This window comes from Apaloderma vittatum, unplaced genomic scaffold (genome assembly GCF_000703405.1).
Source record: "Apaloderma vittatum isolate BGI_N311 unplaced genomic scaffold, ASM70340v1 scaffold2153, whole genome shotgun sequence".
NCBI lineage: Eukaryota > Metazoa > Chordata > Aves > Trogoniformes > Trogonidae > Apaloderma > Apaloderma vittatum.
Genome location: NW_009708406.1, coordinates 18,677 through 36,154, shown reverse-complemented (window position 1 = coordinate 36,154; position 17,478 = coordinate 18,677). Strand labels below are relative to the sequence as shown.

At 40.2% G+C, this 17,478-nt stretch overlaps 1 protein-coding gene across 1 annotated transcript in view; it reads right to left on the bottom strand.

Moving 5' to 3' along the window:
• The window catches only part of TRIO (trio Rho guanine nucleotide exchange factor), a gene marked incomplete at its 5' end in the record, with an annotated part of 134,475 nt that overhangs the window by 101,854 nt on the left and 15,143 nt on the right, over nucleotides 1–17,478 (bottom strand). Inside the window, 4 exons of the mRNA XM_009866530.1 lie at nucleotides 5,874–6,040; nucleotides 6,638–6,833; nucleotides 13,276–13,450; nucleotides 14,358–14,527. Of these exons, the coding sequence (XP_009864832.1) occupies nucleotides 5,874–6,040; nucleotides 6,638–6,833; nucleotides 13,276–13,450; nucleotides 14,358–14,527 (708 nt within the window). The remainder of the gene's footprint in view (nucleotides 1–5,873; nucleotides 6,041–6,637; nucleotides 6,834–13,275; nucleotides 13,451–14,357; nucleotides 14,528–17,478) is intronic.

The following is a 17,478-nucleotide window of genomic DNA, read 5'->3' as shown; positions in this document are numbered from 1 at the left end:
ATCATGACTTCAGTAAAATCTTTCAAATACTGAGTAAAGCTGGACATAATTCAGGTTATTCACTGTCATCTATACAACTTTTCTATGGAATTGCTGCCCAGCCAGTAATTGTCCTTGTGCTGTATTTGTTCAGATGATTAGTCCCACCAGTACATCATGCTCTGTATTTGTCACTAATAAAATTCATATCCTTCATGCAGTGCAATTCTCCCATACATCAATATAATTCTGAATTGTAACTCAGTGTCTTCTGAGGAGCTCAAATTCATTTTCCAGCTTCTTTCGCCTTTATCTTCAAATTTAAAAGCATAATCTCTATTCTAACCTGTAGATTTTCTGACTGAAAACATGAATTAGTATCTAAATACAGACTTGTTCAGATTTTTTTCCATTAACATTTGAAATCTGTTTTCCAATCCAGAGAGTCTCTTAACATTCATTATTGAGCAAGATTTTCCAGCAAGCTATCACTCATGGTAATGTAGTCTCATATGACATTCTCATAGTAAGCTAGGGCCAGATAGACTGAACCAAACCATTTTAAAAGCTTTAATAGAAGGAAGATCTATGTCATCTGCTTTGTCACCTCTACACAGAAGACCTGTTATCTTGCCAGGAAGAAACTGGATTTATCAACGGGAAGCTAAGCTTAATTTATGTTAGTCTTTCCTCCTCTCCTTGTCACTGTTTGGGTTTAATAATCTACTTGTTTCAATACTCTTCTTGAGAATTATGTTAAAGCAGCTGACCTATGGATCCTCCCTTAGCTAATCCTTTCCTACTTTTAAGAAGTACATGTTGTGTCTCAGACCTCCAGAATCTTTGTGCGTTTGGAGAAGATAACCATTAATATCTATGACACTATTTCAGGCAGTTTTCTAGGTAATCCAGAGTGAATTCCTTCAGGCCCAGTTAATTGGAAAATAACCAGTTTAACCCTACCTTTTCTAAACTTTTCCTACTAACTGATTTTGGACCTTTAACCAGTGATAATTAATAAACTACTGAATCACAGTTAGCTCTTAGCACTAAATACTCTCATATAGCGATACACATAAGACACTACAATAAATGCTACTGCCCCAGGTTATTACTAAGAGTCAGGATGACAGGACTACAGTCACAGATTGAAAACATGGGCAGAAACCAGGAAAAGGACCTGTTTAAAATGCAAATCCTTACACACAAAAGGCACACGTGGTCTACATCTACATCTCTCTAACAGCCTGAAGCAACTGCGGTCTAACCATCATGGCACAACATCCATTCCCTCACAGTCTCACCATTGTCTTATGCTTATCCAAACTGCGATATTGTTGTATCAGTAACGCACTTTTTTTGCCTGCACAATGAATAGCTAACAAGTTTTGAGGGGGTTGTGTTGTTTTGTTTGTTTTGTTTTTTTTTCTCCTTTGATAGCATGTATTTGAATTCTTCTGTATAAATCCTGCAAGTCTGTAGAAAGAGTCAGGATGCAGTGTGGATATAGGGTATGACAGCACCTCCTAGATGTGTAAATGGGTGCACATTCTGCTCCACTGGGGAGAAAGCACTGGGAGGGGGAGCTTACAGGAAGGGGGAAGATGGCTCTGGCCTTTGGAACAACCTGTCCCACTGCAAGGAGACATGTCCAGATCACAGCGTGGGGCACACTAAAGGGACCATGAAAGGAGCTGGGAGTTTCTACGTTGTTGAGACACCTGGAGGTTGTTAATACTCAAGAGAGCAAGCCTAGGTAAGCCTCAGGGGCAAGAAAAGGGGTAACTTGAAAAGGGAAGCCGATGGGTCCAACACACTGTATACAGAAACTACATTTGGAGGAAAGTACTTGTCTGTAAGAACACAGGGGGCAGAAGATGTTTTTAAATCCCTATTTTATTTCTATTCTGTCTTGCAAAAGCAGTTCCAAGCTCACTCTCTACCTTACAAAATAGTTCTTCCAATGTAACAAAACACACTGTCTTAGGGCTAAAATAGATTTGGCCCTCTCCAGAGAACTGGTAATGAAAGACAATGCTTAAGCAGAACCAGCTGAAAGCTCCTCTTGACTAGGAATCCCATGATACACAGCAGACAGAGCTTAGCACAGAACTTGCCATTTCAAACACGCTGATTTGCCCTCCTGCTTGCTGCAGGCCAGGGTGCAAGTGCAGAAGTCGGTGGAACTCTCAGGAGCAAAGTTGCCAGCAGGACTTTGCCTTTCCCTCTGCTTTGACACAAGGGGATAATACAACCACTAGTAAACAGTAAGCCTGTTCTTTCAGGGCTGCTGCCTTCCATGCTGGCATGTTCCCACCACCTCAGCGTCTGGGTGGACCACACACCCCATCTTTCCTCTCACAGCTTCAGCAGGCTACAAAAACATCAGAAAAGCATCAGCAATACTGTGGAAAGGGAAGAGTGTTTGGGACCCTTGAAAAGGCCAAATAGGTAGTTCTATAGAAAAATGCTTAAGATTGGTTTCTTGGACTGACTTTTGACTCCAAACATAATCACGAGACACACCCGCTTCAGCCTGCTGTTCTACCTACGATTTCATATGGCACTATGTGGAGTGCCAGGATGCTCTTCCTAAGTAGTATTTTGGGAGAATCAGAGCTCAAGCACCAGACTGTGTTTGCACCAAACAACAAGAGCTGCATGTGAGAACACAAAAGCAGCTCGAGGTACTCTTGACGGTGCAAGCCTGTACTGGGTACAAGCATCTGTGCACTGTTGTACAGACATGAATACACAAGTATATATCCAAGAACTTGCAGAGTGATCAGAGTGGCAGACAATATTGCACGGAAAAGGCTTAATGAGAATAGTAAAACCAATTTGGATTGGTAGATATTTTGACCCAAGCAGATGCTGCACGTTAAGCAGAGCAAAGATTTCACTCTACAAAGTGAGTACATGGGAACGATTGCAGCAATAAGTAATTCAGCAGCTGTATTTTAGGGGATAAAAAAAGCTTGTCTGGCAGAAAATGCAAGTGGAGTTCTGCATGAGACAGATATTCTCTTAACTACTTTTCTGCCTCTACCCATTCATATGTCCCTTTTTCCTTTCTATGTCACTTTTCCCCACATACAGCTGTCCTTTCTTATTTCAGCGAGCATCCTCTTCCTCCTATCTTCTGAAGTTTTCCTACACTGTAATCTTCTAACTGGTTTTGCGCTTTATGCAACTATGATGTATCAAGATGACAAGCAAATTCTTTATAGTTTTTCATTAAAACTCTGCCTTCAGGCCCTTCTGCATCCTCCTAGTTTTGAGGCTTAACCTACAGATCTTCAGTGCCACAAAGCAGAAATGTTATGCTAGCTGAGGAAGAACTAACATTTATCTGCTTTCTGTGCTTATTTGATAAGAATTCACTAAGCTCAAAGTTTCACTATCTAGTACTGAAGAGACTACTTACAAGTGTGTAACTACAGAATTAACCTAATCTGAGAGATGAACCCTATGGAAAAATTCCCACAGTGTTCCAGTCTAATTTTTTCACGCGATACATATATATATATAAGTGTGTGTGTGTGTGTGTGTGTGTGTAAAATATTTAAAAATGTAACAGCAGTAATGTCAGTCTAGCAGGAAAAACTCAAATGAGTATCTTGTTAAAATCCTTGCTATGAAGACAATATCCTATCTACATAATAAGTATGCTTACACTCAGTTCATTAAAATTAAATATGGCACAAAATCACTGTAATTGAACTGGAAAACCATGTGTTCACTGCTTCAGGCAACAAAATACACACAAAATGGACTAAATAGGAGGTTTATCATGGCATTTTACTCTCAGCTAAAGCACCTGCTGTGACCTGATGAGCTATGAAGTTCGTCCCACTGCAGAGGCAACAGGAGAAGATCATGCTTCATGATACTTAATAAAAACTAAAATAAATCAGATACGATTTTCCGAAAAGGCAACTGAAATCACAAAACTAGGAGTTACTAGCCTCAAAGCATTCCAAAAGGGATTGAAAGAATTCCTATGAGACAACATTCAGTTTTACGTCCACTCCGTTTTTAGGCTTTCAGGCTGGGGAAACATTGCAGGTTAATTTGTACAGTGAAAATCTGGGAAAGGAGTTTATAATATATGAACATTCTGTCAGTTATACATGCATGTACATTTGTTTGAAAGTTCACAACTATTACTGTATTTAATTCAGCATAAAATCCCACTTGATAGAGATGTGTTCTAGGAACACAAAATAGAATCTATTTTTTCTCCTAAATCCCAGTCTATTAAGAAAAGGCTGCTGGCTACAGTAGTACATTACTTATATATTTATTATAACATGAACTATTTTTTCCCAGTGCTTGCTTAAAAATCTAAACTTGAGCTTTACTTTCAGTCAGAGCTAGCAGTGGTTCAAACAAGTTACAAAGATCTTACAGAATAACCTACAAACCAGACAGTATATGCAACATGGACATTCCTCTACAATTCATGATTCTTCTCATCATCTGCTTGTATCTGCCAAAGTACAGAGTATTTGTTCTGCAAATGCAGGTTTTAAATATGTGTGTCTTGTCACATTTAACTTGCATACAAAGAGAGCTAGTGGAGCAAGGTTCTCACTTTATTGTAGGGATATGCGATATAAATAATAGTGCGTCTTTGAAATACTACTCAAGTTCTATAGTACATTCTGCAACTGAGTATTATTTCTGTATTACAGGAATTAATTTCCTTTTCTTACTAACTCATCCCATGCCCTACTAATGTACCACAAAGGAATGAGACAGCCTCAGCTGGCATTCACATTCTTTCTTTTCATTTTTTTCTTTCCTTTGCAAATGCACACTCTTTTCCTTCGTCCTCAAGCTGGTAGGCAACTGAGTACAGAAAGCATCCTCACCTACAATAACTTTATCTCAACAAATACTCATGTGACAGGAAAAATTTGTAAATTGTGTTTATAAAGATGGACAAGTGCAAAGATGGATACAGGACATCTCAGTAGAGTTTTTCAGAGATTAACGCCTAGATTGCACTGACAGCAGACACTGCTAGTTCCTTGCATTTCTTTAATTCAAGATCACACCAAAACTTCGGGTCTGCTACTATAGAAGTAACCAACCACTGCCTGGAAATACTTTGGGAACCTTGTGTTAATTTCTCCTACACTAACTGGACCAATTTTTAAATTACTTTGCATTTCAGGAGTTCTCCTTCACAGCCACATGAGGGAGATGAATTTCTGTAAGAGCTCAGGACAAACAGAAAAAGGACAAGTTGCACTGGGAGCCATTATGGGACATACTAGTAACAGCAGACTGTAGTAGATGTCTGTAATGCTGCCAAGTGTGAGCAGGATCAAAAACTCGTATGTTCCTAGTGTTCTGCTTGTTTTATAAATTTGCACTTACTTCAGTGGTTTTGCCCACAGCATCTCAAATTCACCAAAGGTTTAGGTATTTAACAGCTAAGAACCTCTTATTGCCAGGAGAAGCAAAACTTCATTTTTCTTCTCCCGGAAACCATGCTGATAATATGTCATCACTATTTGTCTCAAGCAATATAGCAAAAAGTATTAGGCCAGTGTGCCATGACTATCTCTGAACAACTTTATTAATCACCACACAGATAAAAGTGTGAGTTTAACATTAGTTCCAACTGCTCTATGCTTTAAATACTTGACTTGTATCCATGTAGCAACACAGACTGTCAATGCAAATAAAAAAACCACGCTTTGTGTTACCAGACAAGGAAGGGTCTCAGGTGCTCAATCCAAAGTCCCTCCCCCTTTCCAGCTGCAAGATGTTATAAATCAGAACATTACTCCCTGTATCTGTGGATGGGACCAGATCCCTCCACGAGGTGCAGAATGGCTGATGGGGCGTCAGGAGGAGAGGGAAGCAGAGCCAGGTCGTACCTGCTTGACCTCAGCCTGCAGGTGACGCAGCTGCACGCATTGCTCCAAGTGCTTGCGGTGCTGCTCCGCCGCCAGGTCCAGCTCCTGCTGCTTCTCATGGAGGAACTCCAGCAGGTCCTGGACACGAGTGGCCATGTCTACGTCTCTGTCACACAGCAGCTCAACACCTGTAAATTGGCCAGTCGTTAATAAGTGACTTGCAAGCCTTCCTGAGACAAACAGCCCATTTCCACTGTTCTACCCTTACTTTTCCAGTTGCTTCTCAAATCCCAGCTTAATCCTCAGAGCATTTGCTTAAATGAGCATAGGTTTTTGCAGTCTTTTAAAATGCAGTATTAACCTTTTTTTTTTAAAGAAGACTGAAGTTTACTATAGGTGACTGTATACAGTTAAAAACATTAAGTGAAGTGGCATAAGAAATAAAAAAGGAAGCTGAAAATTTTGGCTTGACTGCATTGCTCCAGTTAACTATGAAATTAACTCCCTGATATTTACTCTAATTTTACTGACTTCCTGAGTGGAAACCCTTTCTTTAAAACCTGAACATCTTCAGGTGTTGCCAACTCTTAGATAAAAACTATGTGCCATAATAACAGTATATCCTCATGAATGCTATCAATCGATTTGAGCATAAAAGAAAAAAAGTTCATGTCTCCAGCTTACAGTTAACCAGCTTCTCTATTATTTTCACTCATCCCAAGGAGAGACAACTGGATAATTCTTACAAAGCCACAGCCCGGAATAGCATGAAGGACCGATCTTACCAGATGCCTGCACTTCATTGACATACTGCAGCAGATCCTGCCCTTGGTGAATGACATCAAAGGTCAAGTTATTCATGGTCAGGGCTTTGTCTGCATGATGCTGGAGCCTCTGTTCAGCTATTGTAAGATCTTCAGTGTCAAAGTCATTCATTTGCTGAGAGAGCTCATCATTCCAGGACTCGAGGTCTGAAATTATCTGGGGGGAAAAAGGAGGAAGACAATGTTCAATTACCCATTACACAACATAGGTTTATTTGCAGTGCTGCATTTATGAGGGTCAGGAACTTGAGTCGCTCACTGTTGATTGAACTCACTGATCAGGTTCAACGTGGCTCAGATACAGGCTGTTTTAGCACAGATTTTAAATTACAGCAAACAATCTGGAAGAATCTCTTTGAGAACCACTACAGCTCTCCTTCACCCACTGCTATGGGCACCCTTGCCTTGTTTCGGTACTCCTTCATCAACACATCACTTGTGAAACGATGAAGTTCCCATGTTTTTAGCACTTTTAAAGAAAAATGTTGATCTAAAACATCAGTTCTTCAGACTGCACCAAGTAATAATTCACACATCAAGAGCCTGCTTAGTTTTCAATTATGCCAGTCTCAAGTTACAAATATAACAGCTCTACCCTTCTGTGAGCAGGGAGCACCAGGCTCAGTGAGCGCCTTTGACTTCTGCCAGACAACTGAGAAGCAGCACTACTTGACACAAAAGGCAGAGTACTTAATGAATGGAGGAAAACCAAAGAGTTTTACTTTATGGCACTAGTACTGTAAAGTCAGAGCTAAATTTGCTTGCTGAAATCATCCAGCTACCCTTCAGTTTACACTTTAATTTCTGGATTTTACTCTCAGTCACAAGATATCCAAAGAAAGGCAGCTAAAGAAGTTTGGGTTTGCTTTGGTTGTGTTTTTTTGTGATTTGTTTAACACATACATCACAACAATAAATCCTCCTTGTCTGTCCATACAAGTGTTTTCCAAATCATAATGCAAAACCTGGCTGAAATGTAAAATATTTCTTTTAATTAGGACATAAAACCGTTTTAAGTCTAACCGATAGAGTCTGCAATACTCATTGATCAAAGTGGTTTGAGTTCTTATTGCACAGGTTTTATGCATCAGTTACTTCAAATAAGCCTGTCTGACACATCCCTCAAACCTGTCATCAAGGGTTTTTTCAGAATTTTCAGCAGTTTTGCCATAAACTACTGCAGTTCATTGGGAAAGCAGAATTATAAATAGAGAACCAAGTATGGCTTAGTGCCAGGGTCCTGTGATTTCAAAAGAAGGACTAACTGATGTGAATGGTGCTAAATGACAGGAAAACATCTATTTATGCAGCAAGACGTAAAAAAAAAAGAGGATCTGACTAAATGGGCATTAACAAAAAAGTATCCCACTGCATAAATATTTAACCAAAGTAATTTGCTGTCAGCAGAAGGAATATGCCACTATGCTTTCCAAGTAGTTAATCAGAGTTGTGAAGTTCTTGAGACACTTAAAGAACAAGAGAAATTTCAGGAAAATAAACCTTCTAGAAAAAGCAGAACTGAGGAGAAAGCAAAGTTAAATCATCTGTACAAAGTTTGTGTAGTCAGCTACAACCTTTCTTGAAGGGTTGTTTCTATTCTAGTCACATGGCACCATAAAAAAACCTGATACATCGAGCAATCACTATTAGAATTGTGGCATCAGTGAGTTACTTCCTATTTTAAAGGTGTTCCACAAAAATTTTATTTGTTTAACTAAGTATTGACATTTTACTCCACACCATGATGGAAGATACCAAACAACCAGGATAGCTATTTGCAGTCCCTAATCCTGGGCACTTAGGATCACCTAGCAGTACCAAAGTGAAAACAGACAGAAACTCATGTTTCAGGGGTAACACTGAAAAAACAAAAGCTGATGGACAAGAGATACGGGAAGTTATATACGTCAAGGCTTTTAGCCACAGCTTAAAGCTTTTTTCAGCTCTCTTTCATGTACTTGAAACATCACGCATTACTCATTATGAGTTGTTTTCCCTCCAATCACACACTCAGGCTTCTTCCACGAAATGCTTTACAATTTCCCTTTATTTCCTTTTCATTTGATCCATGCCCAATATGTCTCATCACCTCCCTGTGTTCTTCGTCTCCTTTTAAGTGACCTGAAATATTTAAGAAACTTCAAGTCTTCCTCACAGTCCAGCCTGAGAAAACACTTCCTTCCAGCTAGCCTCCTTTTCTGCTCTCACACACCTCAGATCTGCTCTTCCCAGTGTATCTTCAGAACCCCACTAAAAGCAGTGGAGACCACCTAACACTTGTTTCTTCAAACTATCCACTGCACTATGGAAGTTCTAACAAATCAGATTTACATCTTATTTTCATCCAGTTCACTTAACATCCGTAATCCATCCTCAAGAAGTAATTGTGGTTAGACCTGGTCAAACTTAGAAATCTGAACATTAAAGAGGGTTGTGAAACTGCCATCAAAACATCACCTTTCACTGTCTTTCTGAACTCCATTAATAAGTGGATTAACATTTAACATGGGACATTTATGCCACCATTTTACATGCAAAGCCAGTACATCTCCCTTCAGAACAGATGCCAAAACCTTACCTCTCTTACTAGCAAACTGGGTGGAAATAAAGCAATAAACACACCATGGCTAAATGCGAATATTTTTATAATGGAATGGTTTAAGTAGATTGCAGTCACTTGTAGATTGTAGAGCACCCTGAGATTCACTGTACCCAACATAAATGACAAGTAGTTTTAAGAGAGCAACAGTGTGTCATTTCAGCTGAGGTATCAGTGATATCATCTCTGAAGAACAACAACAACAACAAACAGTAGGGATTACAACCTCTTCTCATTTTATCTCATGAAACTCCAAGGTGAAGATCACAGCCCACACATTGTTTAAAGCTGTTTGAAACACTCTGTACAAGAGCAAGACATCCCCTGTCCCCTTCAAAGGGAGGAAGCCCACGATTCAAATAAATAATGTCAGCCTGGTCCCACACTCATTCAAAAGGTAAAAAGACAGTGAACCTTACAGCAGAGGTTCCTGACAAAGGCACTAATCCTTACATTTTTTCAGCAGTAATTAGGTGGTGCAGAGAGATCTGTTTCAGCCATTGCACTCACTGTGCAAATCTGAAATGCACTGAGGGCAGGGTTAAAACAAAAATAAGGTGCATTAAGCCCTCTCTGCCCACACTCTTGAGTTTTTCCCCTCAAGTTCTGCTTTACAAGTAACAAGTTCTAGAGCAAGCAGGATCCTATTTTGTTTGTGAAGTTTTATCAATGACAATTAGCATAAACAAACAGAACAAAGATGAAAGACTATATTAATAGACATTTGAAGTAAATCAATCACAAATTAGTATCACTCTCAGGAAATGCACAACCCAGCATAAACACAGGGTAACTACTTACCATAGCATGTGTTTAAGAAGTTCCTAGTGCAGAGTCTGAGCTGCCTGACATTCCTAGGTTTTAACAAATGTAAAGGTAACACTGACAGGAAAGAAGGCAGGGTATAAGACAGAAGGGACGCTGACTCTTTCACACTGAGTATGAAAGAAATAAAGAACCACAGGTCTCTTCTCCGAAGGGTCTAACTAGCATTCCTTGTACTAACCGAGTGCCAACAAGGACCTGGAAAACATTATGCCCTGGGGAGAAAGAAAAAGGGAAAATGCAAAAGGCAAAAGAGTAAGGTCTCTCTGACCCAGCACTTTGCATCCTTGCCTTTTCAGCTGTATGACTTAACAGGCATCTTCTAAGTATAGTCCAAAAATAGAATTGAGATAAAGCTGCGAGTTAAAAGTGTGTGGTATGCTTTGTGTGGAGCCCTGACATAGGCCTTGAGGCATTTAGGTTACAGACAGGCAAAAATGCACAGACACGGATGAGACACACACATTTCAGGCTGTGTACAGTGTTACCTTCCCACTGGCTAGGTCCATACACATCTTCCTTACGCTACTAATCACCCTAGCAAGGGGCTCTTTGCGTACGTTAGTTTGCTCCTTCTTGCCTTTAGTTAATACAGGGGTTCACAACAGTCCTTCAAATAGCTCATGACCAATGGAACTTAAAAGCTTACTGAGGACAGAGAAGATCAATTTTATATGCCAAGAGCAAGGGGCAAAACAGAGAAAGTGCTGCAATTACAGCAACTTCAGAAGAGTGGGAGAAACTGAAAAGTTGTAGGATAAAATACAGTAACTAAAAGAAACTGAGTATTTTATCAGGAAACAATAAGGGAAGAGTAAGGAGAAGAAGAGGACTAATCCTGCCAGCACATCTCACCGCTGTTCCTAGAAGCACAGCTGCACAGTATGATCCTGTAGTGCTAGTGGAATCCCGTGTCTCATTTTAGCCTGGGTTATCTTGCAAGCAGTAGGGCAAGCTAGAAATGCTACTTGCTTATGTGCTGTGTGTACAAGTAGCTCCCCTGAAATACTTGCCCCTACAGCTAAGCCTTAATGGACTCAACCAGTCACACAAAATCCTTCACAAAAGAAGAGGTCAAAAGGAGGTCTGTAAGTTCCTAGCTGGCATCTGGCTCCTCCTCACTATCATGTTACAGCTGAGCTTCTGCTTTCCAACAACTGACCTGGAACTATTCTCTGCCATTTTCTTCCTGGAAGTTTCAGAACAGATGTCTGCCTTCAAAGAGAAGGAAAAGAGAAGCGTGCTTTGCTGAGGAAGCAGAGAGGGGGACGTGGTACAGAGACAGTAAAGCAATTAACATTTTGCTGCAGACACTCTGCAGTCAGGGTTATTTGGTTCCCCAGAGGTCTCCTTGGCAATCTTAAATACGCACGACTCCTGGTTCCGAGTCATATAAGCAAAACAATAAGCAGTTGGCACTTAGCTTTATGTTGTATGTGCCAAATGCAAAGCATGACAAGCATCAGCTTCAGAAATAGCACGATCTGTCAAGTTAGGGTTTGTGACTTGCCAGTGCAAAATCCTATTGGCATCACCAAATGCCATACACAGAAATATCACTATCTATAGAGATCCTGTCCTGCACAGAAGGACTAGAACACATCTGCAAAGCTCAGCTCACATAACCAGTCTCCTGCTATTGTAGAATGCTGGGGTATGTAACCTACAGCAATCACCTTAATCATGAACTTCACTCAAACCTTTAACCTAATTTTTCCCGTTAATTTTCTTGGCATGCCTTGCCCCCCACAGCTGCCATTTCCTCAATAAAATCGTTCCGAGAGCATCATGCATACAATGAGCGCTGCAGATCACTTCTGTAGAGACTGTAAAATTGCTGACAATACTATAGAAGCAGATACTTTTTACATTCCTCCACACACATCAGTCATCCAGCTAATTATTACAACCACAAATCTGCCAGAACTCTTCCCTTGCATGCGCAAGAGAGTTACTCTCATATAATCAAAGTAGCAAACTCCCTGCCAACTAGTGTAACGTGCAAAATAGAGAACCTTCTTAGTCTTCCTTTATACCAGAGCTGTTATTACTGTAGGGCACACACTTTCACTTCCTCTATGAGTCCAGATCAAGGAGCTGTGTCTGCATATTCCTGCACTGCACCTAACAATGTGCTCAGCCAAATCAAGCTTCAGCAGCAGTAGTAATACTGATCTTAAGAAAAAACAAACAAAACCTCTCAGAAACTGTCACCTCTGCCAACCGCCTCTTTGCCTTTACACCATTCATACCTAACCAATAGTTGAAGCTTTTTACAAAAACGAAGGGGTAAAATTATCACCGTGACTCCTGGTTTCCAGAGTCTCAAGATAAGCCATTATATAATCAGATAGGATCATTTACCAATGGATAACCCTGAACCTTCTGAGGCACCAACTCAGTTTCAATCACCTGGTGCAGCACTAGTGGTTTTATGAATTCTTATGAACTAAACTGAAGCTTTATATCACAGTTTTATCAACCTAAGCTCCATGCGGAGTTTCACGTCTGTTCGGGTACGTGTCCCTGGACACAAATAGAAACTTTCAAACCGATACACTGTAACTCTCCTCCAAAACTTAGAGGGTCTGAAAATTTCTTCAGGTTTTGCAGGGGTGTGGCACTACAACTTGCTTTTGCATTATTTTCAGAAGTGGAAAATAATCTTTTTTTTTTTAAAGGCAGACAGCCCATACAACATCCCCAAAGATTTAAAATAGAATTCCAAACAACACCTGTAGTTGCCAACTGAAAAAATACTGTTGATCTGGCAAAGAGAGCAAAGAGTGGGGTGTCGCTACAATGCAAGAGATTAGAGGCTTTGTTCTAAACTGTCTTGCAAATCCTACTCATACTAGCTGTAAGCATACTACGTATATCACGGTAGCTTGATAACCAAACCAGACAGAGTAAGCAACTGATACCTTATGATTTTACAAGACACTTGCCTAAAGATGTATTGGGAGCCAATCAGAGCTTGAGTTAATGTCAAAAAAGCTCAGCTCTGCACGCGCCTGACACTTTCATGTGCAAGACAAAAGCCTTATTTCAGACAGGAACTAAGTCTGTCAGTCCTCTGAGCCCCACACAATGCAACTACACAACAATCTCAGCATAAATGTTACCACATGAGTGGAGAAGCAAACGTAGGGCAACTCCAAGAGCAGACACTCACATCTATTGCATCTCTTTCAAATATGCGGAGCTGCAGAAACAGCTCAAGCTTGATCTTGCGTTCTTGAAAAAGCTCCTCCATCTGAGACTGGGCCTCATCCAGCTGTTGCAGGACTGTCTCTATGTGGTTGATGGAGCTATTATGGGGGGTCTTGTTACTAGAAATGGCAGAATCCCTATTCAAAAGGAAGAAAGAGGGAAAAGAAAAAAACCTTTATTACCATTACTGACAACACCCATGCAATTCTGATGCTATATATAACCACAAAACTTAAGACTGCTTCAGATTAGGTCAGTGCAAGCCATATTACATGAAAGCTAAGTCTGTACATCTTTGTTAATAAAAGTCTAAATTATGTTTTAGTATTTGAAAAAGCATTAGGAAATTAGATTACTTTCATTTTTTGACTAATTCAACATTTAAGGACATTCTATTTACAGGAAGAATAAAGTTTAAAACCAGAAACAAATCCCTTCAGGAAGCGGCATATGCTAACTATTTACTTTACTGAACCTTCCTGGCAATGAAAAAAAAACCCCAGAATTATATAATAGTAAGAAAAAATTACTTCATCTTTTACTTTAGTACAAAAACTGCAACTTCAGATAGGATATCAGCTCCTGCAGCAAAGAGGACACATACAAGTGCAGCTATGCCCTCAATTTATTTAGATTGTTACTGAGTGAAACAGACTGCAAACTGATGGGCTTTACTACAGTAAAGTTACTCATCAGTCTGCAAAGTAACTTCAAGCATCTCTTTATAAAAAGGCTGCTGCTCAGCACTCAGAAGGTTGTGGAGCCCTGCAGGTCAGACTACAAAGACGTACAATTGCTCCTATCAAAAAGGTAGGTTATGTAAACAAAATCTTCTTGTGAAGGTCAGTGTTCCCAAACTGAGCTTCCTGTAAACAGAGGGTTAGAGACCAGCAGGACAGAACGAAACGCCATTGTAGTCCTAATATTTACAAGTTTTATTTATAGGTCGTGCCTTGTAGTCATCATCTCTACCCTCAAAACAGAAAGAGCCTCACAGAATAGCAGATGTACACAAGAAGAGATTTAAATAAAAAATTGTTTTACCTTAGTTGCTGTATAAGATCTTCACCTTCTTTTATGACGTTGACTGTAACCTGCAAAGTGGTCTGTTGTTGTTGACCAAAACGTTTTATCAGGTCTTGGACAGCCTCCACAGACTCAGCATAGACATCATCAAGCAGTTCTTTCTGTAGCTCTTCAAGCCATGTCCACAGCTAAAGGAGAGGGGAGGAAAAAATAATAAATAAGAAAAAAGTAAGTCACAGGATCAGGCAGTCACTATTCCAAATCAACCTCCCTGGACAAGAGAAAACAGACTGAGGTGGGGGGGAGAAACAAGATTTGTTTCTCTTCATGGAAAAATCCCATCCTCAATTTAATGAAAACGAGCCTTTGTTTCAGATGAGGTTTTTGCTTCTTGGAAATACCAGGAAAGCTTTATCCGTGTTGCTAAGTCACCCTTTCTTTCCCATTTTCCTTCTACAATACTGAGCGTATCCGACTGAGCAGCACAGAGTTCATAGCGAGAATCCCATCTGCAGCTCAGCGCAAGAGTCCCTGGGAGGGAAATGCTATGGTAACACTCCCCGAGAGAAGGGAGGAAGGAAGGAAGGAAGGGAGATGTATTGTAGCCACCATCACATTTGCACTGCCAGGCTGACACACGCACACAGACATCCCAACACTCTGCAGTGGCCTTCAAAAAAAGGAAAAAGAAAAGAGCATTTTGGAAAACAAGACACAGAGACAAATCAGATACGGCAAGGTATTTTTCCATCATGATCTCTACAGCTAAGGTGTTTACTCTCTCGATTTCAATTTCACGCCATTACAAAAATCACCCTAAGTAAGTCCACTAGTTAATTCAACATTTTCCCCCCCTACTTAACACGTGCACATATCCCTGTTCAGAGCTGCCCATGCACCGCAGCTTACACAAAAATCCCTGGGTAGGTTCCAGCTAGGTATCACTGCTGTGTTCTTTTCCACAATTTTGAGGGAAGCTGTTGCATCCTAACCTCAGTGTGAAAAATATTCCTCAGTAGATCATTAAACCATTTATCGTGCAACTGAAAACCACTGCTTTGAAGAGAGAGAGCATGGCTGTCTGGTTCAAACACCCCTGTGAGCACCAGCAGCACAGCGAAACAGCTGCTCTCACAGGAAGCATTCAGCTCCGGTCCCTCCTCTCTACCATGACATCCTGAACACTGTGAGTGCAAGAATAAGGATTAGAGTTTGGTTTTCATCCTGAAAGAATAACTCTGATCTGACTGAAAGCATTAGGATCTTTTGACTATATTTTAATCTCTGCCTTTATACTTTTTAGAGACACAAATAGGCTTTAATAACTTTGAACCCAATTAACAGGTTAACCTTGTTAAAATACAGACAGTACGTAATCAAAATTTGCTTTATATAAAAAATAGTTTTCTTTATTTCTCTGCTTAACATTTTCTACAGAAATATCCATTTCATGCTGCTGTTCATATAATGTCCTGATCATGAAGCTTTCTTAACTACCAAATGGAGCTACATTAAAATATAAAATTCAGTGAACGATTTCAGACCTTGATTAATCCGTTCATTTGAAGCCTTACCTTAAAACCAAACTTTTGTATCTTGGAGCTTTACGTGACTCCTGAGGTAGGTTTTGAGTTAACTGAGCTACAGGCTAAATTTTCACAATTGGGGAGAATCAATGACATTTAACCAGACTCTTGTACAATTCTACTACCTGCCCCCCACACATCCCAAACGGAACTGGCTGTTCATACATGCTGTTATTCTAACTACTCATATGCTTCAAAGACATTGCCATTCAAATCTGTGACAGGCATTACCAGAGTCGTAAACACCAAAAGCTCAAGCCACAGCAGTCTTTCTTATTAAAAGGAGTACAAATCAATAGAACTTACAAAGTGGGTCAAAAGCACTCATCAACATTCATTCCAGCATAACCCAATGCAGCATCCACTTTCTCCCCCCAAATGCAAACTTAGCAATGCCACTTTCACTTAGAGACAAAAGAAACTTAAAAGAAGCCTGACAACACAACCCGAAAATTTTAATCAGGTTTCACAGCCCAGAGGATGTGTTTTTATTCCTCTCATAGCTCACGAAGTCTATGACTGCACCATAATAATAGGGCACCATGTCAGAGACCTTCCAAAGGAGCTGGTGTACACACACAACCAGAGCAGCTTCCAAGTGTGCAAATATATTCATCTGAGATTAACACTTCATTGTTGCCTGCAGATCTAACGCATTTCGTGCTGACTGGAAGACCTCTACACTCCAATCTTACTGAACTGTCTATGAAAAGCCCAATTTTCAGAGATGTTCATCACAGACAAAGCAAGATTAAAACTATTTTGAGTCTCTTGGACTATATAAAGCTTTCCCCTTAGCTCCCTTACAAGGACCTGACACTGCAGCTCAAGATATGTCTAAAAGAACCACTTCAATTTTTTCCAATACACCTTTTGCAGCCGGGTTGTATCAGACCTGTACAAGGGACACCTCACTTCTGCATTTCTTACTCTTCACATCTGCTCAGTCACTTCTATAACTGGGAGAAGAGGACCCAGCACGAGCAATGAAGCTTAGAAGTGAGGGCTGGTGATGCACTGCGCGCATGAATACTCCCCTTAAAGCTCATCCTGGATGTTGGAGACCAAACCAACACAGAACAAGCAGACCTTTCCCTCCACATAGCCAGTTCAAAACAAAACCACCTGCCCAGAGCAGAAAGACACAGGTGCTAGCACAGCAAAGTGTTACACCGACTGGCTCAGCACCTGGTCAGGCTGGTAGCTTGTCCCCAAGGTACCAAAGGGCTCAGAAATACACTGTATTTGCATAGTTCATTAGCCGAATTGTCCACTGCCTGGGAAGGAAAAATATTTTATGAATGTGCAGAAAGAGACGGAGAGTAATTAGTATGCATTGCTTGCCTAGCTCTGATAAATATGCTGTTGAAAGTGGAACATTTTAAGCCATTTCTGAATTGACTGAATGGTTCTGTGACACTTACATAGCAAAAGTTACTCTAATACATTACCAAACAAGCTTTTTATACTTTTCCACCAAGTAAGTTTCTGACAAACAGCTCCCCCTCAAAATAATCTTGATGTTTGTACACAAGATTAGAATAGAATACACA